Source organism: Echeneis naucrates, chromosome 8, assembly GCF_900963305.1.
Source record: "Echeneis naucrates chromosome 8, fEcheNa1.1, whole genome shotgun sequence".
In the NCBI taxonomy this organism is placed as follows: domain Eukaryota; kingdom Metazoa; phylum Chordata; class Actinopteri; order Carangiformes; family Echeneidae; genus Echeneis; species Echeneis naucrates.
In genome coordinates this window covers 16,894,343-16,922,325 of record NC_042518.1, presented here as the reverse complement: position 1 = coordinate 16,922,325, position 27,983 = coordinate 16,894,343, and the positions used below count along the sequence as shown (strand labels likewise).

Here is a 27,983-nt window from a genome sequence, read left to right as displayed (position 1 = left end):
GACTTCTTGGTTCATTGATGTCTCCTGGACTTCTGCATGTTTGCCGATTGTTGGGACAAATTCTTGTCTGGGGCAGTTTTGCAACAGGTGAAAGGCTTAATACTGGCACCATAAATCACTTGTATGTTTTATCTTTTCCACATTTCACAGCTATCATAAATCACAAGTGCACGAATCTGAGGTTCAACATTAGTGATAATATCAGAGCATAAAGTTGTATGACCCCTTTCTGTCTACGTGACATACATATTGTTTATACTGGAGTGTGTTTGTATGTGTTTTGACCACACTGGCAGACTGCCTGGTATTTAGTTTCAGAGTTTCATTCAGTGTGGCAATGCCTAAGGGTTTGGTTTAACTGGGCGCTGTCATTTCTTGAACCACCTGATTTATTGTTGAGCTGTTAATTTAGAGGGAAAGGGGAAGGAGAAAGGGGAGGACAATTATTGGCTAATGAGAAACAAATAAATCTTTTACCTTCTGAAATTATGAACATGCCTCTTTATCTGGCTTTGATCTCAATCCCATAGGACAGAGCTTTACTCCTTTAACCTTTATTTAAGGGATAAGGGTTCTTCTGTTTTTTTCTGCTGTCAATAAATGTGTTTCTCTGTCTCCCACTATTAACAACATTTCTACTCCTCATATGCTGTATGTTCCCTTAATATACACCTACGCCAACATTAAAATCCTTAACACTTCTAACTGAACATCACATATTACTTATGTATAGACGCTCTCTTAAAATGATGGGCGAAGTCATTTTTTCAGGTTTTTCAGAAAACACAAAAGTCTTGACATAGGCCATTATACTACGGGGTGGAATCACATGATCTGTTCATCTGAGAATGTATGCAGTTTTACCACAGGTGGCAAGCATCATGAGGATATGGTTTAGGCAAAAAATAAAATAAAATAAAATAAATAAATTAAAAATATTATTTTTCTGGAATAATGGCGTAAGTCTTTTTTGCCTAGAGAAAAAATTTTATTCTTTTTTTGCTTGTTCCAGATGTAGAGTGAATGATACAGTCAGATTCAAAAAGTTTATGGTTGAGTATCCTTTGTGGAACTGCATATAACTGCAGAACTTCAACCCATCTATATTTCGAAAATTAAAAATCAACAATTCCATGTTTTTGGCGAGGTGACACACTTAGGATTGACTACAAACTGTGTGTATGCATGCATGTGCCTGTGTGAGTGTGTGTCCAACATGTTAACCCATGCTCTGTCAGTTTAGTGAGGTCTCCATTAAAACAACTTTCTTATCTCCCCTCAAGCTGAGGAGAGAGTATTTAGATGGAGCCATTTCCCCAGCCATTGTTAATAACATTCAGTTGCTATTCAACAGACAGATTGCGACAATAAACCAAAGAGTTTTGCTCCCTTTAACACATTACCATTTCCTCTGTCTGATAAAATGCCAGGGTTTGTTGAGATGGAAACCCTCTTCACATTAAACTGTTAAATGGCTGCTTGCCCCAAGCCAACCATGCTATTACAATGTCATATGTGCGTGTTTATTTACGACGTTTATGACCCTGTAAGGTGGTGACCAGACAGGAAACGGACTGATGAGGATGTACTGTACTGGTAAGACAGGTGATTTAGTTGGAAATGTTGAGCATGAGCCCATTTTCTATTTGTCCCACAGCATAAAATTTTGTTTTAAATGCAACCTTTTTCTTTAGAGGGACTTAAACAGGATATGTTTTTCATACAAATTCAGCACAGCAACCCTCTTGTAGTAGTTCAAATTTCCAAAATTCTATCGAGCTCGTACTGGTAAACATAGACAAATATCACATAAATATGATGAAATGGTTATCCTCTTATTTCTTCTCATTAGCAAAGAGCATAAAACAGTGTGAGAAACATACTGCATTTCCATCATGCAGTGATAAAAGAGGATTCTGACACAAGCAGGATTTAGGACTGGCTATAAGACCACAGTTTGTTTATGGAAGATATATTAAGAGGACAGGTAGATAATGAAATGACAGATCTCAAATTTAAAGTAGCGGAAGTGCTAGTAAAGGATACAATAATCTACTGTAGATTGTAATACCTGAAAAGGGGATATTTCAGGCTCAATATTCTGATTAAAATGTTGATTTTGTGTTGAAATGTGACAAATAAGTTTGACAGCTTGGTGTGGTGATGGATGTATAGTAGGGAGCTGGGAGACATTTAGTTTGTTAAAGTTAAATGAGTTCAGTGAAAGACTTTAATTTCTTAGCATCAATACTTCAATCCAATTTGCAACCCTGGACGCTGTTATATATTAATAATAGAAAGTGTATCTTCACCAACACTGTTTATAGAACTGCAACAGTTAACTGATTGAAACAGTTGGATGACAAGAGTACGCCTTTAAATTAGCTGTTTGTATTTGTAATAGCGACACGTTAGATTAGAATTAATGTTTCCTTTGCAGGCTAGAGGACGTGCTACGAACTCAGGATCAAACTCTTTTACTGACCGTGAGATGAAAGATACTTTTCCTCTCATGCTTTTCTATCTAAGTACATACATTTATTTCTATTGCACCTTTCAGAAAAAACAAAACAAACAAACAAACAAAAACAAACACATTTGAAGAGATCGCTCTGGAAAGGAAGGCTAACATGCTAACCCCATCCTTGTGAAGTCAATCTCCAAACATTCTGCTAAAACAACAATTGAAGGCAGAGAAAGCTTACTGAGAGCACATATAAACTGTTTTTAAGTACTGGACTGTTGGATGCACATTTGACATTTGATGGTATCACCTTAGGCGGTCGCAACAGATTTTTTCCACTGCCTGGTTGCATTTAGCTCAAATATTTAACTCATTAACCAGAAAGAAAAGGATGAATATTTGAGATGTAGAATATTCTGATACAAAATGTTGACAGTGTTCTTTTTAGTGACTTCAGTGGCCAAATTTACAAGAAAATGAAAGATTTGGTGTATTTGCAGTCCAGACCTTTGGTTTGGTCTTAGTGTTAAATGGGTTTGTCAAAACGAAGTGAGACAGGTGCAGCAGTTTGGCTAAGACTTTTATGGACTTAATCCACCCTACTTTTATAGCAGACAATATTTCTCAGCTTCACACAAGCCCTCACTTTTATTGCCTCCTTTGACCTTTGCTCCTTATACCATTCCACCTTACCCACGCCTATGTCTTTCCTCAGAACATACCAGATCATGTAAAAAAAAAAAAAGGGGGGGGGGACAAAATCTGGTTAGCCTTCCTATTACCTCTCCACAAGTCAAAAGATAAGAATTAATCTGCTATTGTGACTGCAAAGTCGTTGTGTTTTACTATTACACTCCTAATGAGGTTATTATCCTTAAACTTAAACTCATCCTGTGTGATGAGTTGGGAATAATCTCTTATAATATTCACATCTGAGATGGAATGTGAACACAGGGCTAAACTTAATGTTTACAAACAGGATAAATTACGACCTCGGTAAGATTGGAAGTGACAAGTTAATCCAGATGGAGTGTGGGAGTCTTTTCTGAGTTGCCCCTCCCATCCGACTGGTGCATTGACTGTCACTCCACAGTTGTTCATTAACGCATGGAGGACAGGTAGAGCAGACTGTAAGGTGGAGGAATATTGATCTCAGGGCTGCACAAGAGGAAGTCTGTTTAAAGACTTGTTTTCTTGCTTTGACTAAAGTCATTGCTTTACACAAAAGTTTTTTTTTTTTTAATCTAGCTGCTGGTCAGTGAGGAGCCCTGTTCACACCTGTTGTTGGACTTCTTTGCTCAGGTGGGCAGATGCAAAGACCAGCTGTTTTTCTGAACACAGTTAGATGTTCCTGACATGTACGCAGGATTCTGACAGCAAGGGGAAAATCTTGTGGCTGAACATGCGCGGCTCACACATTTTACCTTACCTGGGAGTGCTGATAGCGGCAGTGGTCGCCAACAAGATGCTGGATGACTGTTTGGCATCAAACCGAACTTATGCCATCAATGTGGTACTCCTGGAGGACAGCACTTATGCGTGGAGTCGACCGTTTGTGGAGGCGGCTGTAGAACGAGCCATTGAAGAGGACACGCAGGAGAACATTAAGCATAGTATGTACTGACAGTTTCTGATCATGACAAACACGTTGTATTACAACAGCCAGCAAAAGCAAGGAACTGTAAGGAAAGTCGCATTGTTACCGTTAAATAAAGAACTGCATACTCAAGATGGCTGATTACGATTGAGTGAACTACATGAGCAATCTTTTTCAGTACTTTCGATATTTGAGGCCACTTCTATGTTACATCAAGTTAAAGAATCTAAACACAGAGGAAGAATACAGCCAGATAATCTTTTCTTTGCTAAATCAAGTCTGAAGGGGAAAAAGATTAAAGTAACCTGTCCTTTTTGTGATGCACTATGGGTGCATTAAGGTCAGTACCAACACCATTTGGTCGTGAGGTTGTGTGAAGTAACAACATGTAAATAGGACAGCTACGGGGAGGTCATTATTTGATAGAACGCAGTTGTGTAGTCTTTTAACATTTCTGCTAAGCTAGGCTAAAAATCAACTAGAATGAAGCTTTCTCCTGAGAATGTACAACTGATAGATCTACATATAATAATTATAATTATCACGAGCAAAAGGTCAGATCAGTCCAAGTAACCAGCCAGTCTTATCTTGTCTTAACACAGGTGTGATTAATGATTAAGAATGTGATTATTGATGTAATCGTTTTTAACATTAATAACTCTTATCTTCTTTCCATGACTCAAGATTTAAGCTTCACTTTGACGGCTAACTACACTGGCTTTGACACTACTGTGTACAACCGTCAAGGCTGTGGGAGCAGTACCTGTGAGGGGGTGGCCATACTCAAGATGCTCCATGTGAGTGTGGCCAAAAAGCCAAAAGAGAAAATCAAAATGTGAAAAGTCCTGGAGGTAAAGGTCGTGGACGTAAAAATGTAATGTGAAGAGACTGAGACCCAAGACTCCTTACATACCTCAATTTTTTTGACCTGAGAAGGAGAAATCAGACGTGAAATCTCCCGTCCTATTGTCAGCCTTATTTTTGTTTTATTTGGAACTACTGTAAATAGCTGTAACATTTTGAGTTTTTTTGTTGCTTAGTGTGGTTTGATGGTTTATTAGCATTAAGTCGCCCCTTGAGCTGCATGACAGGATGGTTATCGTAGCATAGTAGAATATAAAATGATTAATGAGTCCTTTAGCTCAGGGTTTTCTGGGAGAATCAAAAACGCGGATCGATTAAGGTCATTAAATAAAAAAAAAAACCAAACAAAAAAATACCAACTTCCTTTGCTATCAGCGGTTCATAGTCAATGATCAACTTTGCAGACTCACCATTGTGCACCAAACAATTTCACCATAGAGGAAGTAGCAGTAGACAATTTTATAATGGTTTTGGGGTGATGGAAGACGTCACAAACTGATGTAAAAATAGAGGCGAGTTGAAGGAGAAGCTTTAAAATAAAATCCATCTTTTATTCTTATAATATGTGAAGATCGTTTTTGGATCGCTCAAACTCGGGTCAAACAGATTTCCACCTTACATCAAAATTTGAACACCCCCCCCCCGTTCCCCAAATGTTGCGTACAATGACAATAAATGACAACGAACATATTGTATTCTGTTTATGATCAATCGAATCTCTGCAGAGTAAAGGTGCAGTCGGATGTGTCATGCTGGGACCCTCCTGTACTTTCGCCACATTTCAGTTAGTTGAGTGAGTATGACTTTATTTTCTCTCAATATTAACTCTATGCCACCTAACCCTTTAACTGATTTTTTTTTTTTTTTACTTTATGTGCCTCAGTGATGAAATTGGCCTAAGCCTGAGCATACCCATCATCTCTGCTGGGAGCTTTGGTCTCTCATGTAACTATAAGCCCAAACTGACCCGGATTCTGCCTCCAGCACGCAAGATCTCAGACCTACTTGTCAACTTTATGAAGGAAGCCTTGTCAATTAAGAAGCCCTGGGAGCAGGTTTATGTCTATAAGATCACCAACACCAGTGAAGACTGTTTCTGGTAAGATAACATGGTTTGCAGGTCACTTGAATGACGCCCGTAGCTTCATTTGGTTCTTCAACCTACCCCAGTTTATTTTTGTTTTATTGGCACAGGTACATCAATGCGTTGGAAGCACCCTCTGCCACCTTTGCCTCAAACACAAACAGAGAAATGCTGCGGGGTGAAAAAGAGCTGATGACTGCCCTGACTTCTAAGAATCGACACAGCAACAGTGGGTTTCTTTGAGTTTGAGTTTCTCAGAAATGATTGGAAGAAAATAGATAATGGAAATCTGGTTCAGGCATAAAGGTCCAGGTCCTACTCAGTCCACTAGTGTGGCTAATGTAATTTCCACTTACTTCAACTGTAATTTGTGAACAAGACATAGCATGATAACATGCTACAATAAGATGGTGAAGATAAACATATATGCGAAACATCAGCTTGTTTGGTGTAATCACTCCATATACATATGGAATGATCTTGTCAGTGTTGTTTTGCTATTATGCTTCCACACGTCTTACTGGAATAACCTGACTCTTGTGAAAATTTTATGACATTGACCTTGTCTTTTTATTGTTTGTTCATCTATCCGGACCAGACTTCGTTTATGTAGATTTAATGTCACTCTGAAATACTGTAATTAGTCGTGGTAGAGAATGAGACTCAATATGCAATTCAAACTCAAATGTTATTTACTGTTATGTTGAAATTTACTATGTGAGATTTGTTTATTTCAGTCATCATCTTATGTGGGGGCCATAATGACATTCTTTCAATAAAAGAGAAGGCGGGCAACATAAATGAAGACATCATATTCATCCTCCTCGATATTTTCAAGTAAGCCAGGTCATGAGTTTACCTCGTCACTCACAGAGCAACCATAGAGCTACATGAACCTTTTCAGTATGAATATCGAAATCAGCGTTTGAATATGTGGAAATAAGGCTCATTGTGACACACTTTATCTACCCTCAGCCCTCAATATCATGTCAACACAACATCCAGTAAAGGTATGGAAAATGTCCTGGTGATCACGCTCCCACAGAGGAACTACCACGATGAATCAAACTCAACGTCTAACGACACGGTGAGTTGTAACTCACAAAATTGTGTAGAAAAGCAATTGTGGTGTAACTCTCTGACTCTCTTTGTTTTACTCTAATGGGCAGATAAATGACTATGTTGCTGGGTATCACGATGGTACTCTGCTGTTTGGCAAAGTGCTCAGAGAGAGGATGCTTAGCAAGCAACAAGGCAAGAGATCCACTGATGTGCCTCTGAGTGACAACCCATTTGGAAACACCTCCTTTTATGGTATGAGTTATTAAAACTGTGAACAACAAAATGGGAGGTTGAATGGCAAAGTTAAGTGACAACAAGCAGACATCATGAGATGTGGGAATAAAAAGGTCCAAGCCTGCATAGATTAATGTGTACTACATGATGCTGCAGCCTAAAAGAAGGGCTGCTTGGTATATTTAATGTACAGGAAGCTTTTTTATGTTGGAACTCAAATTGTTCCTCTGTTAATTGATGTGATTGGCAGCAGTATAAATACCGATTAACTGTTAAATTGCCATCTGAAGCTAAGATGCCAAACATAACATCTGATAACATAGATCAGAGAAACCACAGCAGTGAAAGATTAATCCATCTATGATGCAGGACAAAAAGATACAGAAAACCATCCTTTGGACTGCCTAGCTTGAATCCAAACAATGAGTCAGGTAATCAAGAAAATCATTGTAAGAGTGATGATATCATAAAATATATTATTATTATACATTTATACAAGATAATATTCAGCCTTACTTTTTCATAATTGTCAGCTGCATAGCAAAGCAATTAAAATGTGTTATATATTAAACATTTTGCAGATTAAATCCAAATAGATTGTAATACAAAAAAAAATGTGTGTTTGCTTTATCTAGGTATGGGAGGACACTATGTGCTCGATGAATATGGTGACAGAGATGCTAATTTCTCCATGATTTACAGATCAACTCTCACTGGGAAGGTGAGACCACCGCAGTTTGCACATGCACTCACCGCTTTGGTTTAAGGATGTCAGTGTAAATGTGAATATTTCCCTCTGTGCTCTTTCTCTCCAGTATGAAACCCTGCTGGTGTTTGATACATCTCAAAATAAAACTATATGGACAAACCCACACCCTTCCCTAAATTGGGATGGGAATTATCTGCCTTCTGACATTCCAGAAAACCCAAATGGTAATGCACACTAATTCACACTGAAGACTGTTGATATTATACAGCCCAGCTTCTCTATGCTCTGCGTGTTCATGCCCTCATAGAAAGTTTTTGTTTGGAATTACCCCACATTTATCCCACAAATGCTCCCTGTGCTCTGATGTATGCTCTTAGTGTTATTGCCCATACTTACACTGTGGGGACTTGAATCTGTTTACGCACTGTGAGAGCTAATATTCCTTATGGGAACAAAAAGCAAGTTACCTTTAAATGAATGGATGTCAATGTAACATCTTTTTGAACTGAAAGTCATTTCATGGTCTTACATTCCTGGCAACGCTGCAAATTCTTAATTGTTCTTATCTTATTTTAAAAGCACAATTTATTTTGTTTTGTGTTCATGCTTCCAGACATAGATATGCAGGATGTGATTGTGATTGTTCTGAGCCTCAGTGTTGTCGTGGTGACAGCCATCGCTCTCATCTTCTACAGGTAGTTACCTGGATACAGGATACAGTCTAACAAAATAAAAGTGTTCCCACAAATGCCCCCTGTAGCTATTGCGTGTGTGTGTGTGTGTGTGTGTGTGTGGTACATGTATGACACTGTGTGACCTAATTTAATTTATGGATATTGTGGGGACTTGGCTTCCTTACGGGGACCAAAATGAAGTCCAAATAATGGAAGTCTCCAGGAAATATATAAGAGTCACTTTATTGTTTTCTGAAGTCATGGATAAACAACTATGAGTGTGTGTGTGTGTGTGTGTGTGTGTGTGTGTCTGTGTCTGTGTCTGTGAAAAAATGTTAGGCAGAACAGGAAGGAGCGTCTCATGCAAAAAAAATGGTCTCACATCAACACACACCTAATTGGGCCGCTGGATGAGAAGGAGGTCTCACTGAAGGTAAACACCCCCATTAATCGCAGTTTATACTTTCATTTAGGTTTCATTTTTAGCCAAGTGAAAATTTTAAATTTGAATTACTGAGATGTAGTGGAGTAGAGGCATGCAATAGCACAAAATATACTATATAATATAAAATAAAATTGAAGTAACTGATAATTGTATTTAAATAAATGCATTTAGTGACTTCCCACCATCCATTAGGAACAAAGTGATATTTGAAATTTGACAGTAACGAGATGAGGATGAGGGTTAGAGATTTGTTACACAGTGCCACCATAAATGAGGCCGTCTCTCTTGTTGTTTCAATAACAGATTGATGAGGATAAGAGGAAAGACAGCACATACTTCTGTCATCGAAGAACTTATGACAAGAAGGTAAGTGCATTCCATCTTCCATAAATCAATATTTAATTGTAAAAAAGAGTAAAGAGACATGATCATGTTGAGTTTCCTCTGTCTCTGGTTAAATGTGTTTTATACCTTTGGATTCCTCAGCCTGTGATATTGAAAGAGCTGATACACACAGAAGGAGACTTCAATGAGGAGCAGAGGATTGAGCTTAACACTGTGAGATGAATCTCTAAGTCATTAAAGCATTAGAGCATTTTGTTTCTCCTTGCCACCGTCACCTCTTTCTTGTCCTCGTGTTTCAGCTGATGCGTATCGATTACTACAACCTGACCAAGTTCTACGGCACCGTGAAGTTTGAGGATGGTGTGTTTGGGGTTTTTGAGCTGTGTCAGAGGGGCTCCCTCAGGGTAAGAGCACAACGTCACTCACATAGACGACTGTCTTGACATTTCCCTGCACGTCAGATCTTGCAGCTGCCAGTTTTCCTTATGGTTCAGCATGTTTATTCAGCATTTTCAACATGGCAGGTTAGCAGTTTTGAAGCAAAGCAGCCAAAACAGCTTTGGTTATTTGAAGGAGGTTGTATTTTTACCTCCAGATATTTGACTATTTTTGTTTGTTAGTTTGCACAAAACTTCAAAAAGTGATCTGAAATTTCTATTTTCATGGAAGATAGACCTTATCGCAAACCGTGAAAACATTTTGAAGCTGAGCAAGAGCGGAGTGCAGCATTTTCTTTGTCTCAAGGCAACATTTTCTGCTGAACCGGATTCAGATATCTGGGTTTTGGAGTCATTAACATCTGTAGGAAAAAAAATGCTTCAGAAAACTCTTGAAAAAACATTTATTTTCAAAAATACAAATTTAAAGAATATTGCTTCTTTAATCTGGACACCTCTTTCAATCATTTGTATGTGTGGTTATGGGCTATAGCATTTTCGCTGTGATATACCATTTTATCTCATTATATCTCAGTGAAGTGAGTCCATGTACTTTGCATTTTGTTTGTTGTTTTTGTTCATTTTCTTTTATTTCGTATTTGGTGGAATGAGTTTTAATGAAATGTTCTGCAGTTGTGCAATTAACTCACATGACCGCTTCATGTTGCGTGAAATGTCCTACTCTAATGATATTAATACCAGAACTCAGTGGCCTCCTTTTCACTAATGACCATTGTTTATTTGATAAGTGATGGACATATTTTAATACATTCACACACGCGCACACACACACACACACACACACGCACACAGATTAGATAAATAGTGCACAATTCCGTAAAGTGTGTAAGCATGGCAGTTAATATCTATCTGTGTGGGGTTTTTTTTTTCTTTTCAGTACATTCTGGATGACAGGATCTCCTACCCAGATGAAACCTTCATGGATATGGAGTTTAAGATTTCAGTCATGTACGACATAGCAAAGGTAATCTTTGCTAATTTGGCTATTTTCTGATAGAGGGTAAAATAAATGTAATGTTAACTGCACCTATCAACCGTTTTCCCTCAGTGACACCTATCTAAATTTAAAAAATGACATGAGAAAACGCAACACATTGGTTGAGTGAACAAATGGACAGGATGAAAGACGGTGCTCTTTATATCTCCTGCAGGGCATGTCATATCTTCACTCCAGTAATATTGAAGTCCATGGTCGCCTCAAATCCACCAACTGTGTGGTTGATAACCGCATGGTAGTCAAGATCACTGATTTTGGCTGCCACACCATCCTGAGACCAGGCAAAAGTGAGACAGATTTTTCCACCATCATTAGACCTGATTATTGGCTTAGACACTTAGAATACCAGCAGCTCCTCTCCTCTCCTCAGATGTGTGGACAGCCCCGGAGCACCTTCGTAAAGATGGTGTGTCTCAGAAAGGTGATGTCTATAGCTATGGAATCATTGCCCATGAGATCGTTAAGAGGCAAGCTCCATTCTATACACAGCATTGCTCTAATATTGCAGGTAGGCATGAATTATTTTGCTCTCCAAATCAACAAATGTAACAAAAGTAATGAATTCATTGTGAAAACAGATTACTGTAACACTACGTCATAGCCTAAAATCAGTGTCCCTCAGGTGGGTGTTAATGTGAGAACACAATAATCATTCTCAGCTCTAAATTTGCTCACCTTGTGTAACTGATGTCTGTGTTATCCCTCAGAGAAGATTTACAGGGTCCAGTATCCCACTGGCACATCTGTGTTCAGACCCGACCTCAACTTTGACACTGCATCAGAGAGGGAGGTCGAGGTAAGGGAGCCACCAAACACCGAACAGGACATTTGCTGATTGCAGTTGAGACGTCCCGAGCACCTTCGATTTTGTGCTTGTATGCATGTGTATGTTTAATTTTGTTTGTCTCCAGCTGTATGTGCTAATAAAGAGCTGCTGGGATGAAGACCCAGAGCGGCGGCCTGACTTTAAAAGAATAGAAGTGAATCTGGGTAAGATTTTCAGGTACGTCAGCACCGCACTATCGTCAAGGGTGGCTTCAATTATCTAGTTACCACGTAGCCAAAAGTATGCAGACAACAGACCAATACATATATTTGAAATTGTTAAAAAGGAAAACACTGGGCATTATTATGTGGCCATAAAATGATAAAGCTTTTGTTGTCATGAAATGAACAATGCCTGCTTGATGAGTAATTCATTAAAAGATATCATGTTTTACACATATTTGCCTCTTATACAGTAACCTACACAACCAAGCCACTGAGACATACATGGACAACCTGATCCGTCGCCTGCAGAATTATTCAAGGACTCTGGAGCATCTGGTTGAGGAGAGGACGTCTTTGTACAAAGCTGAGAGGGACAGAGCTGATCGTCTCAACTTTATGCTACTTCCTGGGTAGGTTTCTGCCGAAGATGGGATCATATATGAAGCTACACTGGCCATACTTTCCTGGCACCTCATGGCAAATGCAACTAGCTTGTGGACACAGTAGAGAAATTAGCATCTAAAGAGAGATTTTGTTTTGGTGGAGATACCAGAGTTTTAAAGGGGGAACTGTTTTTTTTTTTTTTTTTGATGGGGCATTTTTTTAGGACTTTTAGCTGGAAAAAATGTTGAAAAACTAAAGAAAATACAGCATGTATGGATTGTATTATGATTTAAACTAAATCAGTTTCTTCTTCTACAGTAATCAGCTATACTTGCATCTACATGTTACCTTCCCCCTAAGCACAGATTAACTGCCAGCAATTTTAAAGTTATAAGAAACTTTGAATCACTATCAAAATTTTCCACTTTTCCAACGTCTCCTCAGTCCAGTGGTGCGCTCACTGAAGGCGACAGGCAAAGTGGAGCCAGAGCTGTTTGAAGAGGTCACCATTTATTTCAGTGACATTGTGGGATTCACCACCCTCTGCCACTACAGCACCCCCATGGAGGTGGTGGACATGCTCAACCACATCTACAAGAACTTTGACAGCATCCTTGACTACCACGATGTCTATAAGGTACTCTGATCAAAGGATGTTTGATAATTTAAAGTTTAACTGCCACTGATGGAAGGTGAACTCATAGGCAGGAAGTCTCTGCTGTTGTGATCAGACCGCTATTTGTGGCTGACGAACAGGCAATATTGAAATCAATGAAGCTTTAAATCTATTGCCTCTCAGGTTGAGACAATAGGAGATGCATACATGGTTGCATCTGGTTTACCCAAACGCAATGGCAACAGGCACGCAGTGGACATCGCTCACATGGCCTTGGACATCCTGTCATTTGTTGGGACGTTTGAGCTGCAGCACCTGCCTGGAATCCCTTTGTGGATCCGCATTGGTGTGCACTCAGGTAAAAGAGATTCTGTACTTTGTTATGCTTGCCTAAAATTTCCAATTTACGCATTTTAGTTCTCCATGTAATGTATATTTTGACACAGAAAAGTTTTAAAGGATTAAAGGAAAATACAGGGGATCAAAATTTCTAATCATTTGCAAAGATTCTCAATGCCTTTAAAAATGTTGACAAGAAATGGTTGAGGCAGGAAGGGGGTGGGTGGATAATGTGTTCGTATGGTTGTGAATGATAAAAACAGAACAGTAGGGGGCAGTGTTAGATCTGTGTTATATAAGCAATACAAAGTGCAGATTTCTTTGTTCCTGTCACCATGTGACTTAAATTAAGACCAATAAAAAACAAACAAACCAACAAACATTAGTTTCTCAATATCATAAATGGTATAATAATCACAATTGTTTTGAGCAGAACATGAAAATAAAATGAGTGAAAACTGAGAAATTGGAAAAGTTAGCCCTTAAAAAACTAAAGAGAGATGGATGAAATGAATCAGCGTTCACAGACAAAGAAAGATGACTGATGACTGTTTAACATTTGTAGGTCCGTGTGCAGCAGGAGTGGTGGGAAACAAGATGCCTCGCTACTGTCTTTTTGGTGACACAGTCAACACCGCCTCACGAATGGAGTCCACAGGCCTGCGTAAGCACACACGCGCACACATATACGCGCAGACCTTCATATTGACAGAGCTGACAGTTTGACTGATGGTTCTTCCTCGTGTTGTATTTCCAGCTCTGAGGATTCACGTTAGCCAGTCCACCATCAACATCCTGCAGAGGACTGACTGCAAGTTTGAATATGAGATGAGAGGAGAGACGTACCTGAAGGTGGGCTGGATTTGCTTTGCCTTAATGTGTCTAATCAAAACTGTGCAGATAGTAGTCTCACTTATTCTGTGCATGTCTCCATGTCGTATGAACTCACAGGGTAAAGGGAAAGAAGTAACATACTGGTTAACAGGGTTGACTGGGGGAAAATACAACCTGCCAATACCACCAACAGCGTGAGTAAAACATTTACTTTCAAACATTTTAAAGACATTTTGTGTGAACAGAGCAGCTGCCAATGTGGAATGACTCACTCCTTGTGCTCACCTGATTAGAACCCACTCTAACGTATAACCTGTTCTTGACGTCAGACAGAACATTATAAATGCTTGACAGGATGCCGGCACTTTTGATGTATTTGTATCGTTTTTGGACTTTCCCGCATTTGCATGTACAATCCAAAACAACGCTCACGTTCCTGCTTCAGCGAGAACTTCCAGCGGCTCCAGCAGGAGCTGGCAGAGAAGATTGTGTCCAGTCTTGAAAAGCGTGGCAGTGGGAGCGAGGCCTTTGAAAAGAGGAAAACCCTGTCCATGAAAGTCCGTCGGAGGGAGACCAGCAGCAGCCTGCAGAGTGACAGCCCGCCAGAGTACTTTCACCTAGCTGTCACTGACAACCCCACTACCTTCTTATGATCAGAGAGGGACCATCAGTGCAATATCTGGCAAGAGGTAGACATAAAAGTGTGTCTTAACCTGTAACCACCTGAATCATCCCTTTTTGGGGTCAGTTGTGTTCACCCATGTGTTGGAGTCATAGGGGGAAAGCTGTGGGACAAGCATACATGTTGTCTTTACGTTCCCTGACGTCCATTCTTTGCACTTTTCAGCACCCCATCACCTGACCCCCTCTGCAGGAACGCCAGGGCTGCGTCTCCCAACATGAACTGTTTCTTGACATTGCTTTTGCCTCATTGTTCATTGAAAGGAAAAATCTACCTTCTGATGTGGCGAAGTGGTAGAAAGAAAGCCTTCCTCTTTTATTGTGCCAAACTGACACATTATTGCATCATCAGTACCTCACACCATTTTACAGTCGGGTAAAAACAACAACAACAACAGCAACAATAGCAAAAAACTCAACAAAAGAGGTTTATATATGGTTTTCTAACTGTGGAGGTTATTATCAAAGGTTTAATAGTGGTTCTCTGCCACTGTGTTTCTACTGATTTCACCGCTTGGAGGTGCTAAAGTCATGAAGTGAACAATAGCATGGAATTAAATGTCACAAACAGTTTCAAACTTTGTATCATATATAGCAACATTTGCTTGCTCTGTGAATAATGACAATTCTCAGTATCATTGTTGTCACAACTAGATCTATTTTTAAAAGAGGGCTATTAACAAATCACATGGTCACTTCTGTCAAAAATAGAGTCTAGATAATTAAGGAAGTTATTGAATGTGCTCTTCTTAGTTGTACTTTGACCTGTTGACCTGATCTGTTTGTGTCTCAGGACGCTCACTGATTGAGAAAGTCTGACAAAATTATTTACCATGTAAATAGCCTTTTTCTGCTGCAATGGCAGTGAAACTACAGCCAAACCAGCAAAACACTGCCCTGTTTTCAGAACATCTGAAACATTTATGGGATTTTTATCTCATGTTTGTTATAATTATGTTTGCCACAAGACCCATTTGTTTGTTTGTTTCTTTGTTTGTTTGTTTGTTTGTTTGTTTTTTTAGAAAATTGCGAGGTAAAATATGTTAAACTGCACACAGTCTTATGTGGTATTATTGAATACTGTATAATATAAGATTGGCATTATTTTTCAAGCAAAGAAATAAAACAATTAAATATTATTTAAAATGTAAGAAAAAGAAAGATATCAAACAGTGGGATCTCGCCTCCCTGAGCACATTGCACATGTGCAGTGAAGGGAAGTTTGTTTGCCTGCACATGCAAACATATACACACAGCCCTATACGGTTTTAGTCGTAACTAAAGCAGTTCCACCCAGTTCTGTGGCAGGAAGTGGGATCTTGTGTTCCCTCATTATGCTGCAGGTTGTTTGCCCTATGCCCCCTTCTTTCCCAGCATCATTTGCTGGGCTCTTGTAAGCGATGACGCCATCTTCCCACTTTGAGCCTGTTTGGTCCACTGAGTGCAGATGAGTAGAAGACGATGGAGCCTCTGCTGTCCCCTGACACATCTGTGCATGACCGTTGCTGTCTGAAGTCAGCGGGTTGATTGTGGCCAGCGGCTCAGCTTTCTGAAGAGGCTGTGGTCCTGACTCTGCGTCATCTGTAACGTAACAACAAAGGGTCTCGGAATATCCACACTAACAACATGACACCGCCCACACCTCCAGTATGTCAACATATTAACTACCTATTCTAGTGGATCTTTACAATGGAACATAAATAAAGATTTTTTTCATTTATGTAGAAAACTTTACGTTTGTTAAAAAGTCAGATCACCCCCCTCCCAAAAAAAAAGGGTATGGTTTTTATTTAATATTATAAAAGATTTTAATATATATTTTAATACTTCATTATATAATGTCAAATGTCATAACGTGGATAACATTTCTGCCGATGTGAAGACAAAATGCTTAAAAGTATCCACTATAGGATAAATGAAACTGGATTGTTGAAGGGATGTAGAAGAAGTGACTAAAATAATTAGGAGACACAGCAAAAAAAAAAAGCCTTTCAGATGGCAGGGACAATCATCGGACTCCTGCTTTACATCATGAGAACAAAGAACGTGTGGCATAATAATCTACACTGGATACAGCCGCTTCGCTAATCTACATTATACATTCCTGCTTGTCCTATGGGTGAAGTTCTACTGACAAGAAAGTTTACTTAATGAGGAAAAAAACATGTGACTGATAAAGACATCGCAGGCCCCTGAAGTGTTCTTTTTTATACTACAATTGTATAAAATCGACAAATCTGTTTACCTGTTTAGAGGACAAAAGGTCAAGCTTTTCAGCCTCATTGCCTTCATCGGAACCAGAAGAGACCTTGAAAAGAGCTGGTGTATATTGAGGTATCTGGTCACAATACTGCCAGAGTTGCTCTAAATTCAGCGGACATTAGCTGCCGACAGAAAGACAGCTTTATGGATAAAAGGTGATATTTGTTGGTCATACACTCAGATGAAGTTATCATACCTCTGAGTGCAACCTTTTCTGATGTCAGTGCCTTTTTGTGTGTTATTGTCAGTCTTTCAAGGTCATGTTCAGACCCGATTTTTCCTGCCTAACCAACGGATGCATATTGAAACAAGAATAGCTGCTAAGAAAGTGGGGCTGACCCAAGGGACGAGTCGAAAGAAGAGAACAGAAACTGAAGAGTTTCCACTGTACGAAACATCAAACTTCATCACCTGCCTCTGTGACCCCACTTCCTCCACAACACTCTCAGATGCCTGGTCCCCCACATACACATGCCGCTTAATAAATGCTTGAATAACTACATTTCTGAGGATATATTTGATCCAAAGCATGACAATTCAAGGGGGTTAAATGAGCCTTTATTTTGCCATAAAATTGAAGTATTAGATATGTCTGTCCATCTGACGGGTTACACCAGTTCAGGTTTAAATGAACTATCAATTATTGACAGCGATTACATTATTTTAAAATGTATTTATTTACAGACATTTTGTGCAACTCTCAAGTAGAGACTCCAAAACAGCATTTAAAGCATTATGGGAAATTTACCCAGAGGAGATTAAAACCAGTCTAGTTATGACAATGGTTAAAGCCAGTTGTCCTTACCTGAGGTGCTGCAGTGTCTGCTCTCACGTCTGTAAATCATGAACCAGAGTACCAGAGCCATGATGGACCCCACTGTGCCCAGCACCACAAAGATCCACAGAGCTGGGCTCAGCATCATGATGGGGTCGGCTTGGGGGGTGGGTGCCCTGACTCTCACATGGTTTATTTCGACCTGCCGGGGCGACTCTAGGGGGGATCAGACAGATGAACTCACAGTTAGCCCATATAAAGGTGAGAACTGTGACCCCAATTATAAAATAACATTACCCTGGCATTTTAGATAACAAGGGAGATTACATGTCAACATTCAAAGTAGCCTGAGAGTACAACTGGATCTAAAGGAAAGACAAGTACAGTGAGTCTTTACGATTAAAAGCAGCTCTGCTGTACCCAGGAGGCAGATAAAAACATTTTACAGGAGAAAAGGACAGCCAAGGAGGTTCAACTCACCTGCTATATGGTCAGGCTTGAGCCTGGTGTCTGTATTGCTGGGAATACAGTTTTTGATGAGTTCATCCCACTTCTGGCCGGCAGAACAGGACTTCTTGGCCTCTGTTTTTGTCTTGATGGAAATACATCTGTTGAAGAGTTGATGGCCAGTGGAACAGATCTTCCTACCCCCCGTTTGCGTTTCAACGTTGATACATTCGTTGAGGAGTTTGTCCAAAATCTGGCCAGCAGAACAGAACTTCTGTTCCATTGGTGAAACTAGGTGAACGATGAGCAGACCTGCGGAAGGGTGCTGCTTCTGGAAGTTTGTTCTTTGCGAGTGAAATTATTAAAATAATGAAACAAGAAGAGTAAGGAGCAGTCACTGTGTGACACGGTAGGTCGGGAGGGGTGGGGGGTGGGGGTGAGTAAAAAGAAGGTTTACGAAATGAATAGTGCCAAACAGATGTTTCACTTCCTTCATTAGATAGGAAACAGTGAATCACTACATGTCTCTGGGGACAGAGAGAGTTTGCCCTGTATCTGTTTCAGAAACATTAAGCTCCTGAAGTTTGGATGGAACTGTGTGTGCCTGGTCATGTGTCACTGATGTATTCAAGACAACAGTGAAGGGAAGCAAAAAGGAGCTGCCCAGGCCATCGTGATGAGTACAGTACAAACAGGAAACACAAGCACGTTCACAAATCGTCTCGACACGTGCGACAAGACAAGCAGACACACAAACGCATAGCAAACTCTCTCAAGACAACGGAAGTGACTCCGGTTTGCAGTGACCACGTGATGATGCAGTGGTCTGACGTGCAGCCGCATCTCCGCTGCAGCGGGTTCACGTCTGGCTCCCTCCCTGTGCACAACACACACCCAAATGTCCCAGACCAGAGAACTGCTTCATCACTGCTATCCTCTGGAAACACTTCACACTTCTGAATATTTGCAAAGGGATTTTTTCAAGATTTTCGTTCTGTGATTTTTATAGATGGATATGGTTTCTGAATTCATTTGTGTTTTGTTCATTTGTATGTGCTGCCAGTGCGTTGAGCCCTCAGGGACACCATGAAAAAATTGGTTGTGTTTTCTAGCATTTTCTGATAAAAATCTTTTTTTTTTTTATTGTGTGAGGTCATGTGGAGAGACTGCACACAGATCAGTTGTTTCCAGTTGAGGAAATGTCTGGACATCAGTGGTTAAGAGTCACTGCTGCACAAAATTATGAATTAAGAACAGGACAGCGTGATCCCCACAGTAAAACTTTAATTACATTTAAAAAAAGCATGAAATGATAGCCGCATACGATTGTGTAGCAATACGCAAAGAGACACAGGTTAGTGCAAAAATACAAACCTGAGATATTTACATTCAGCACACTAAGAAAATCGAAGCTCATGAATCACATATCGGAGGAAATCAACTGCTCTGAATGTCACAATGCACTAATTATTATTAGTGATAATAATTAATTTATTATAATAATTCAATAATTCATTGAAGTTTTGGTGTTTTCATATCTGGGCATGTTAAACCATGAAAACCTTTTTGCATGAAATTTAAGATATCGTAGCCATCAACTGAATGTATTTTATAAAATTACAAAATTACTCTCATTGTTCAAGGCACAAGTGTCTGCATGTATAAAAAAACAGTTGATTTCTACTGTATTTGGAATTAAATCATCACGTCATCCTGAGTAAAATCGGTGTTCGACATTTAAAATCTATTTGGCAGCTTGATAAAATGGAAGCCAAGCTTTGCATTTTATCCGGTGGAGGGATTCACTGTATGTATGTATGCATTTTAAAAGAAATCTTGAAGCAGCAGTTAAAATAAAAACATCATGATCACATAAACAGAAATAAGGCACAAATGTACCTTTTACCCTGGATGTTCGTTGTCGTTCATCAAGCTTTAGACCAAAACCATTTCTCTCTGTCACACAAACTTCTCATGGCTTGAAAAGAAGTGGCTGCATCTTGATGAAGGTGAAGTTGTAGTACCGGGGCAGACCTTGGTGGCTGATGCTACCGAATTTATCCCAAATGAATGGTGGGAGTCCGTCCTGTGTGGTTGGTCCATTCACTGCCTCCGCATAGAAGGACTCAGCCATTTGGAAATCTGTCACCTGAATGCATGAATGGGAGAAAATCTGAGTTGAGATTAAACACTTTTAATGGTACAATGAAGCGTGACTCCTGCTAATGAAAACTGATACTTAAAAGGATACTACCTTAGTGTCATAGCAACCTCCCGGTGAAGGTTCCTCTGACCTCAAGTCGTTGCGGCAGCAGATGGACTTGCAGGGGTCACCTTTGGAGTATGGATCCTTCCTGTAGTCTGAAAACAAACGTAGACATTTATTTAGATTGTGAGAACAGTGTTTCCTCAACATTACTTAACACTTGCTTTTTAGTATCATAAAAACATTTAGAATGTGCTGCATTTTAGCTATTGGCTATTAGAGAGATATTACTGTGTTTAAACTGTCATCATCATGAGAGAACAGTGATGAGATCAGTGCGTCAGGCAGAGTCACACACCATTGAACCTCATGATGTGCTTCAAGGAGTCCAGGTCCTTGACATCAGCCTGGTCACGTCGGAAGATCTTGGCTCTGGGACAGAGATCATAGGAGAAGTCCTCCCCATACTCCTTCCACATCTCTTCGTAACCACTCAGCATGTAAATCTTCTGGTGGAAAGGAATGTTGTAAGATGGCCAGTAACCTGTGGCAAAGACATATGAGAAAGAGAAACCCGAGAAATTAAACTGATACTGTCTGAACTGTCTGTTTAAAAAATAAAAAAAAAGGATCTGCTGTTACCTCTGCGCAGAGCCTGTGTTTGGTCAGAGTACTCCACCAGCCCTGGGATCTGCTCCACCACCGTCAGAGCGCCGTCATCAACACTGTGACCCAGCTTCACTTTGCTCCTGTCCAACACCATGTACTGGTTGTTGTAGGTACCTACAAGAGTTAAAGGTGGCAAATGATTTCTTCTGAACAGTTCTCCATGATGGCTTTAACATCAGTCTGGTGTTGACAGGGAAGTGTGCGGCAAGTTCACAAATTTACACGGTTTTGTTTCAGAAGTCTTGAGCAAAGCAAGCAAATCTTAAAATTTGTTTGTGTATTTAGTGTAATTTTGAAACATGAAACACTAACATGAAAAAATTGCAATGCTGAAAATGATTCTTGTCCCAAAGCTGAAGCTTCAGATTAGGGCTTTATACTTTACGTTATGACTTACTCTCATACCCAGACTTCAAACTCAAACTTGAGAGGGGTCAGATGTTGGTCTTCAAGCCTTAAGTTTTGCAAGTTCTGCTAGTTGCTTTCCATTCTGGGCTAAAATGAATGTAATCAAAGGTAGAAACAGTCTAACAAGCTTAAAACTGATGGGCCTTGGAAAAAGGACGACAGTGGTTAGTAGTTATGTCTTGTAAAAACTACAAAAACACTAGATAAACTTTCAAGTTCAAAGATCTGTTCTTGAATTAATTGCCATCAGCATCTCGATTTATGGCTCACCCACGTGTTTAATGTCAACACATCTTTACTGGAACTGTTAGTTTATGTACAACTATTTGTAACAGAGCTTGTAACAGACTGTTATATAAGTCAATGAAATGAATGTGCTCCACTTACCAGAGTTGTACATGGAGAAGGTTTTGGCCCACTCTTCACCGGTATGTGCCAGATTGTGAGCCAGCCTGACCCTCTGCCATGCCAGCAGGCTTTTTGGAGTGATATTGTCAAAAAGTGAAGAGTTGAAGACATTGTTGGTGGTTTGAGTCATCATCAGGCCATTACCCAAGAGGTAGAAGTCATCGAGAGACACAAGGAAACCTGCAGGAGAGAGAGAAGGATACTAAATTAGGAAGCAGCCATAGCAGAGTACAACTATGGACATGACTTTGTGAGGCTGAGACTCTGCGTTTCTTTTCTTGTTTCTAGTGGAATTGAATTGTCTTCCTGGCCCAACATACCAGGGTAGCTGCTGAAGGACATTTTTGCAGTTGCTGTATGGGGCTCATTGACATGGAAGTCCCAGTGCTTGTAGATCCGCATAGTGGCAGCGTATGTGTACCAGCTGGAGTGGGCAAACAGGAGGTTCTCAAAACCAGGCAGCATCTGTGGAAGAGAGCATTAAACAGAGAAGACCCAGACTCTTCCCAAAGATTCCAAAGATACAGAAATATCAGGTTTCATTTCAGGTGTATGTGAAAAATCCATCCAGGATTTCAATGCTGTGATGGAAAATTCTGCCATTTAACCCTTGGTATTTACAACCTTGTGTCTGGTATCTTTTGTTCACATAATTGCCTTGCATAACCCGCGACAGCACTGCCGGACACAGAGAAGAGACAAACTAAGGTATCATATACAAAGACATGGCCCTTTGGGTTTGTGAGACCCCAAGATAGATTATTGACACTAACACCATATATTTTGTCGACTAACACTCATTTCAAAAACACTATACAATTGTAAGTTGTGAGAACTCTGCCCTTACTCACTGACTGACTGTTCATACCATTGTATGTGTGTGAGTTCATTCATTAAAAGCTATGAAACGCAAGAAAGACAGCTGACGTGTGCAGACTCATTTTCCAAAGTTCTTTGTCAACTTTTTGCCACCAATATGTCAAGAGTAATTTTTCTGCAGTGAAAAAGTAAAGGAATGTGGCGATTATTGATATCCATTTAGGAGTTTATATGTTAACATCCAATAGGAGAGTGACAGGGCCCAGCGGTATTGTTCCTGTTCGAGTGTCACCGTGAGAGCCAGGCCCCCCTCATGGTGACCTAGCTTCAAAAAAAAACTGGAGGTTTTTTTTTTTTTTTAATAAGGTAAGAGAGAAGTGCACCAATACGCACACACATAGGGTTGTGGCCAAAGTTCAAGAAAAGTAAATTGCCAAAAAGTCCGGCAAACAGGATGAAGCCATTTCACCCTATACACACACATAGCCTGACTTGAGTATAAAAAGACATGTCACGTTCTGTAATGTGGGATTTGTGTCTGACTATGATGTAAGTAGGGCCGCTGTGAATAAAGAGATTCTCCGTATGATTCCTCTTTTAAAACACCTCTTTCTGCCACAACACTACACACACCATGGTGTGAGAAATTACAATAACAAATAAAGTACATGATATAAATGATAACACAAAAACATAATAAATTATAAATAACATAGTAAAAGATCGTGAACTCTGCACTCACAATCGAACTAAAGCAGATTCTTTGTGCAGTTTTTGTTACTAAATAGATTTCCCCACACACACACTTTTACACAAGAATGTGCAAGTTCTTCACTTATGTCTAAAATGTAACTATATTGTCTATTACATCTTTGGGCTCTTGTTTTGCACATGGCACTAAATGTTTATTCATTAAAACATATGAAGTATCTTCTGATACCGATCTAACATTGTGCTGCTGTGTGCATTGCTTATGTGAAGTAGGGCCTTACAGCCTGAATAGAGCGGTTTTGACCTCTGACCTTGATGAGTGCAGAGCAGTGTCCCATCCCTGGACGTTTGAAGTCTCTCAGGGGAGGGCTGGAGTCGGGCACCAAGGCTGGTATCAGATCGAGTAGGTCTCCCACTGCGTTCAGGAACTGGATGTCAAACAGGGACAGTGGCTATGGGAAGCACACCAGATAAACAGCTGTTAGTCAGAAAAGGAAAACAAATGATAGCATTGGCTTCATTGTGAGGTAGCCACAAACCCAAAAACAAGTCTTTTGCAAAACTGTTAAAATGTAAAAGAAATATATATATATAAAAACGCACTGACGTCGATGCATGATGTTCTTTTGTTTTATTATCCTTAAAGCAGAAATACCATTTTATGTTTACTGCTTATATCATGATGTCAGCGATCTATTTTGCTCTATACTCAATAGATAAACTAAACTCTGATAAATGTGTTTCTGCTTTTTATTAACATAAGTAGAAAATGAAACATTTTTTAAATCTCATGCCCCTTTAAATCTTACATGTAGGTTTGGCTGGTAATGCAGGTTCCTCATTTTGCAACAGAGAAGTATCTAAATATGCTGCACCAGCATAAAAAAATACATCTGCATTTGGAAACTATTAACTCTGTTTTAACACAGAGTTTTTATGCAAGCAAAATTAACGTTTCTCATATATATCTGTACAAATGAATGTTCATTTACTCTGATACATTGATGCCAGTGTTATATGACCTCCATACCTTTTTCCCTTCCTTCTTGGCCCAGTCTCTTACTCCTGCTTGCAGCCCGTCCATCTGGGCCACAATGAAGCCAGCATGTGTCCACAGTGGATCAGAGCTCTTGTTCGATTTCACCTGCTCTCTGACCCATGAATCCTGCTTCCTACATGCACAAGGCACATTTTCTCTTTATGTCTTTTATTAGACATTATAACGATTTACTGTAAACCACTTAAAAGCAAAGAGCCAAACACTGAGCTCCAAAATAAAAAAACTGGAACGTGGGCATAACAGATATATTTTAGATAAGAAATAAATCTGCTTGGGCCACACACAATCTTTAAAATACAGTGAAAAATAATTGATTACAAATTCTGATTTTCACAAACAGAGAACACTGTCAGTTGTTTTTACTGAGAAAGAGATATGAAAAAGGATGATACGGTTTCTGCAGTACTGCTGCTGTGGTATTTAATGGGAAATGAGAACAGACTCACGCCATGAAACTCTGAACAATTCCGAGGATCTCTGGGCCATGGATAAGCTGTGGATACATGTTGGTGTAGTGGTCCATCATCTGCCTGCGGAGGGAGAGTGGAAATAAATACTAACTGGATATATTCATGATAACAATAATGCAACATTAAATTATTCACAGCCCTGAAACACTGATTTATGACATTTGCTTCCTTGATGCTTTTTATCTGTCTAATGATTTTGTATTTTTTCTTGTTATTACAGAAGGGGGGCTGAGTGTGAGTGTGAGTGGTGGTTGGTCTCTGTCTGCCTCTGTGTGTTGGCCCTGTGATGGACTGGTGACCTGTCCAGGGTGACCCCACCCTCACCCAGTGTGAGGTGGGATTGACTCCACCACCTCCCACAAACCGGAAGAAGATGAATCAATGTTACAGAAAGTGTCAAAGGTCTGCAAACATACAAATGTTTAATCAATAACATTGACTCTTAAGTAGTTTGATTAGCATAACTGCATTCAGAAGAATTGATAAACATTATTTACTTTGCAGTTGCTGTACTTTGATATATTTAATTTTCCATTTTGTTATTCCTTTGTTTAATCAAGTCAATGATGGATTTTATTTTCCTTTAATTTTACCACTGTGTGTTCTCACATTAAAAAACATTTCCTTTACTTATGATTACTTAGCTCTATCTTAGAGTTATTCTACGGGATTGTTTCCTCATCATATTGGGAGTTTTTTTCCCCTTATTTAGATATTGTAGTTAGACGGGCAAGTCTTTTACCCTCTCCTTAACCATAAACGGAGGGGGATGTTTGGCTTTCTGTGCTTGTGGCCTGTGACCTCTGCCTGGGTTTTTCATCTTCCATGTTGGAGAGCAGACATACTAGGGTTTGGCTGGTACGGACAGGACCTATGGGGTATTAGGGAGTAAAGTTTTGTGGAATTTTCCGTAAAGTGTGGTTTAGCATTAAAATGCTAAAAAGTGGGGAATGTGATGGAAAATTCTTATTTAGCCTATGCTATGTTTTGCATTATGTGTGCCTGGTGTTGTATTTCGTTCATATGAACATATGTTGTTGCACAGCACTGTGAGATACAGTGGAGGGTCCAATGGGAATGGGACCTCAAGGGTGCGATCCCAAGGGAGTGTTGTTGTGGTGAGGGCTGTTGTTAAAACAAGTCAACCTATAAGAATTATAAGTTATGCGCACTTGCTCACTGACTGACTTTTCCTGCAGTCGTATGCGTGTGAGTCCATTCATGAATGCTTATTAAAGCTCAAGAAAGATAGCGAATGTGTGAAGGATTTGTTTCTAAAAATTCTCTAGTAACTTTTTGCCACCACAGGTCAAAGTTTCCAGTCTTCCTTGAGCATGTCATCAGACCTGAGCCCTACTCTGACTCAGCTTAGCAGAGGCTGCTGTTTGCTTTGTTTTAGGATATCAGATGTTTGAATGACTTGGATGAACCAACACAGGAATCGCACATGAGACTTACTGGGCAGTCAGGAAGCCTTCCAGGTAGCCTGCCAGGTAGAAGGTGATCTCATCAGTTTCAGGGGTCTTTCCGTAGCCAGCACGGATCTCGAGGACACTCCAGCCTGTACTGGACAGGGTATTGTTGAGATATCCATAGGCATCCCCTTCTGTTTCCAACACACCCTCCTTGAGCAGGACCGTTTTCTGTTGGGCATCCCAGTACACTGTGGCTGTTGTCATTTCTAAGAGGAAATCAATACATCAACAAACTTAACGTCCATACTTCTAAAAGTCTAAAAAAAATCAACTGCTATTGATAGTGCACTGTAAGCTACCACTGATATCCAGTTTAATGACAGATAACCATTTTGTACTGCAGTTTTCATGTTTTCAGGAGTGCAGGAGACGTACCGCGCTTAGTCACATGACTTAAGGAGGTGTATCCGAAGTCCCTCTGTCATCTCTGACATTTTAAATCTCAACAGCTGACAAGCAGTGATTAGATATTAATACATTAGAGTATCCCGCGACCCGGAAACGGATAATGAATGAATGAACACGGAGTGTTAAGAAACCCATTAGATCCTTACACAACCAACCAACCGTGACTTACTCTGTGGAGAGGCGAAGTTGGCAGCCGCAGTCAGCAGCAGAAAAACTAACAGCCCCTCCAGCAGAAGCATGGCTGTGTGAGAGCAGTCCCAGGCTTCAACAACTGCACACTCAAGGCTGTGGTCGGTCGAGAGGAATTCAGGTGGAGGGGAAATGGGTATTTCTGTGGCGAAGGGAAAGTCCTGGGCGGACTGTTTCCTGATTGGCTGCTGGCCCGAGGGAACGGGAGGGCACCTTATATGACTCCTTTTCGGTGATGCGTGTCATGTTCAGTTAGGAAAACGTCCGGATGAATACGGTGTGTTTCTGGGTTTCTGAAGGGAATCACAAACAGCAGCAAAAAGACGTTCACCCCAGATGGGACTCGAACCCACAATCCCTGGCTTAGGAGGCCAGTGCCTTATCCATTAGGCCACTGGGGCTATGTAGCTTCACACAACAACCCCCTACCTTCTTATAACTGTTTACTAACTGATGACTTTTTACCTTTACCGCGGTTGTTGGCACAGACAAATCGAAAGTACTCAAATACAAAAAACAAAACTAGATTTTGAAAGAGACCAAAAGATTTAAGTTACATTTAATTTATTTGTGGGACAAAACAACCGTGGGAATTTCAGCCAAAACGCTGTAGTTGCTATGAGCCAACTTGTGCAAAAGAAACATGTAGCTCCCTTTTGATACATTACAGTCCAGTTTTTCAGAAAAACGATACACAAAATGATTTTTTAAATCCTTCCCATGGACTTCAGTGCTCTCTCATTGTTGGTCTGATGACACACTGCCCCCAAGTGACAGCCCCAGTAAAGCTCTACCAGCATTACATTATCATGGAATCAACACAAAACCACATAATCCTCAGAAGAGAAAACTGAGGCTCTAACAATTGAATAATTATATTTACTATAACATAGAATCAA

At 39.9% G+C, this 27,983-nt stretch overlaps 3 protein-coding genes and 1 non-coding gene across 5 annotated transcripts; 1 reads left to right on the top strand and 3 right to left on the bottom strand.

The window, feature by feature from the left end:
• The first annotated feature begins 3,582 nt into the window (after positions 1 to 3,582).
• Positions 3,583 to 16,500, top strand: gucy2ca (guanylate cyclase 2Ca). Its single transcript, XM_029508730.1, has 28 exons — positions 3,583 to 4,077; positions 4,746 to 4,858; positions 5,651 to 5,718; positions 5,809 to 6,024; positions 6,120 to 6,238; positions 6,747 to 6,846; positions 6,985 to 7,096; positions 7,179 to 7,323; positions 7,941 to 8,026; positions 8,121 to 8,238; positions 8,628 to 8,709; positions 9,028 to 9,121; positions 9,437 to 9,499; positions 9,620 to 9,691; positions 9,778 to 9,882; positions 10,814 to 10,900; positions 11,088 to 11,220; positions 11,304 to 11,441; positions 11,641 to 11,729; positions 11,845 to 11,936; positions 12,175 to 12,333; positions 12,752 to 12,944; positions 13,107 to 13,281; positions 13,828 to 13,926; positions 14,020 to 14,114; positions 14,214 to 14,290; positions 14,542 to 14,785; positions 14,944 to 16,500. The coding sequence occupies exons 1-27, from the start codon at positions 3,810 to 3,812 to the stop codon at positions 14,747 to 14,749; spliced, it is 3,306 nt and encodes a 1,101-aa protein (XP_029364590.1). The 5' UTR covers positions 3,583 to 3,809; the 3' UTR covers positions 14,750 to 14,785; positions 14,944 to 16,500.
• On the bottom strand, positions 13,919 to 18,673 carry LOC115047650 (uncharacterized). The gene is made up of 3 exons (XM_029508731.1): positions 18,295 to 18,673; positions 17,845 to 18,030; positions 13,919 to 16,358 (listed from the first exon to the last, which is right to left on the bottom strand). The coding sequence occupies exons 1-3, from the start codon at positions 18,542 to 18,544 to the stop codon at positions 16,036 to 16,038; spliced, it is 759 nt and encodes a 252-aa protein (XP_029364591.1). The 5' UTR covers positions 18,545 to 18,673; the 3' UTR covers positions 13,919 to 16,035.
• An 855-nt stretch (positions 18,674 to 19,528) lies between these two features.
• Positions 19,529 to 27,238, bottom strand: plbd1a (phospholipase B domain containing 1a). 2 transcript variants are annotated; one of them, XM_029508813.1, is made up of 11 exons: positions 27,065 to 27,238; positions 26,471 to 26,693; positions 24,989 to 25,072; positions 24,513 to 24,654; positions 23,794 to 23,934; positions 22,273 to 22,417; positions 21,932 to 22,132; positions 21,110 to 21,250; positions 20,826 to 21,011; positions 20,516 to 20,622; positions 19,529 to 20,410 (listed from the first exon to the last, which is right to left on the bottom strand). In XM_029508813.1, the coding sequence occupies exons 1-11, from the start codon at positions 27,132 to 27,134 to the stop codon at positions 20,234 to 20,236; spliced, it is 1,617 nt and encodes a 538-aa protein (XP_029364673.1). In that variant the 5' UTR covers positions 27,135 to 27,238; the 3' UTR covers positions 19,529 to 20,233. The 2 variants fall into 2 exon arrangements, with proteins under 2 accessions (XP_029364673.1, XP_029364674.1); XM_029508814.1 differs by lacking the exon at positions 27,065 to 27,238 and adding an exon at positions 26,863 to 27,013.
• A 174-nt stretch (positions 27,239 to 27,412) lies between these two features.
• trnar-ccu (transfer RNA arginine (anticodon CCU)) lies at positions 27,413 to 27,485 on the bottom strand. Its single transcript has one exon. It is a non-coding gene; the product is annotated as a tRNA-Arg (tRNA).
• Positions 27,486 to 27,983: the final 498 nt, after the last annotated feature.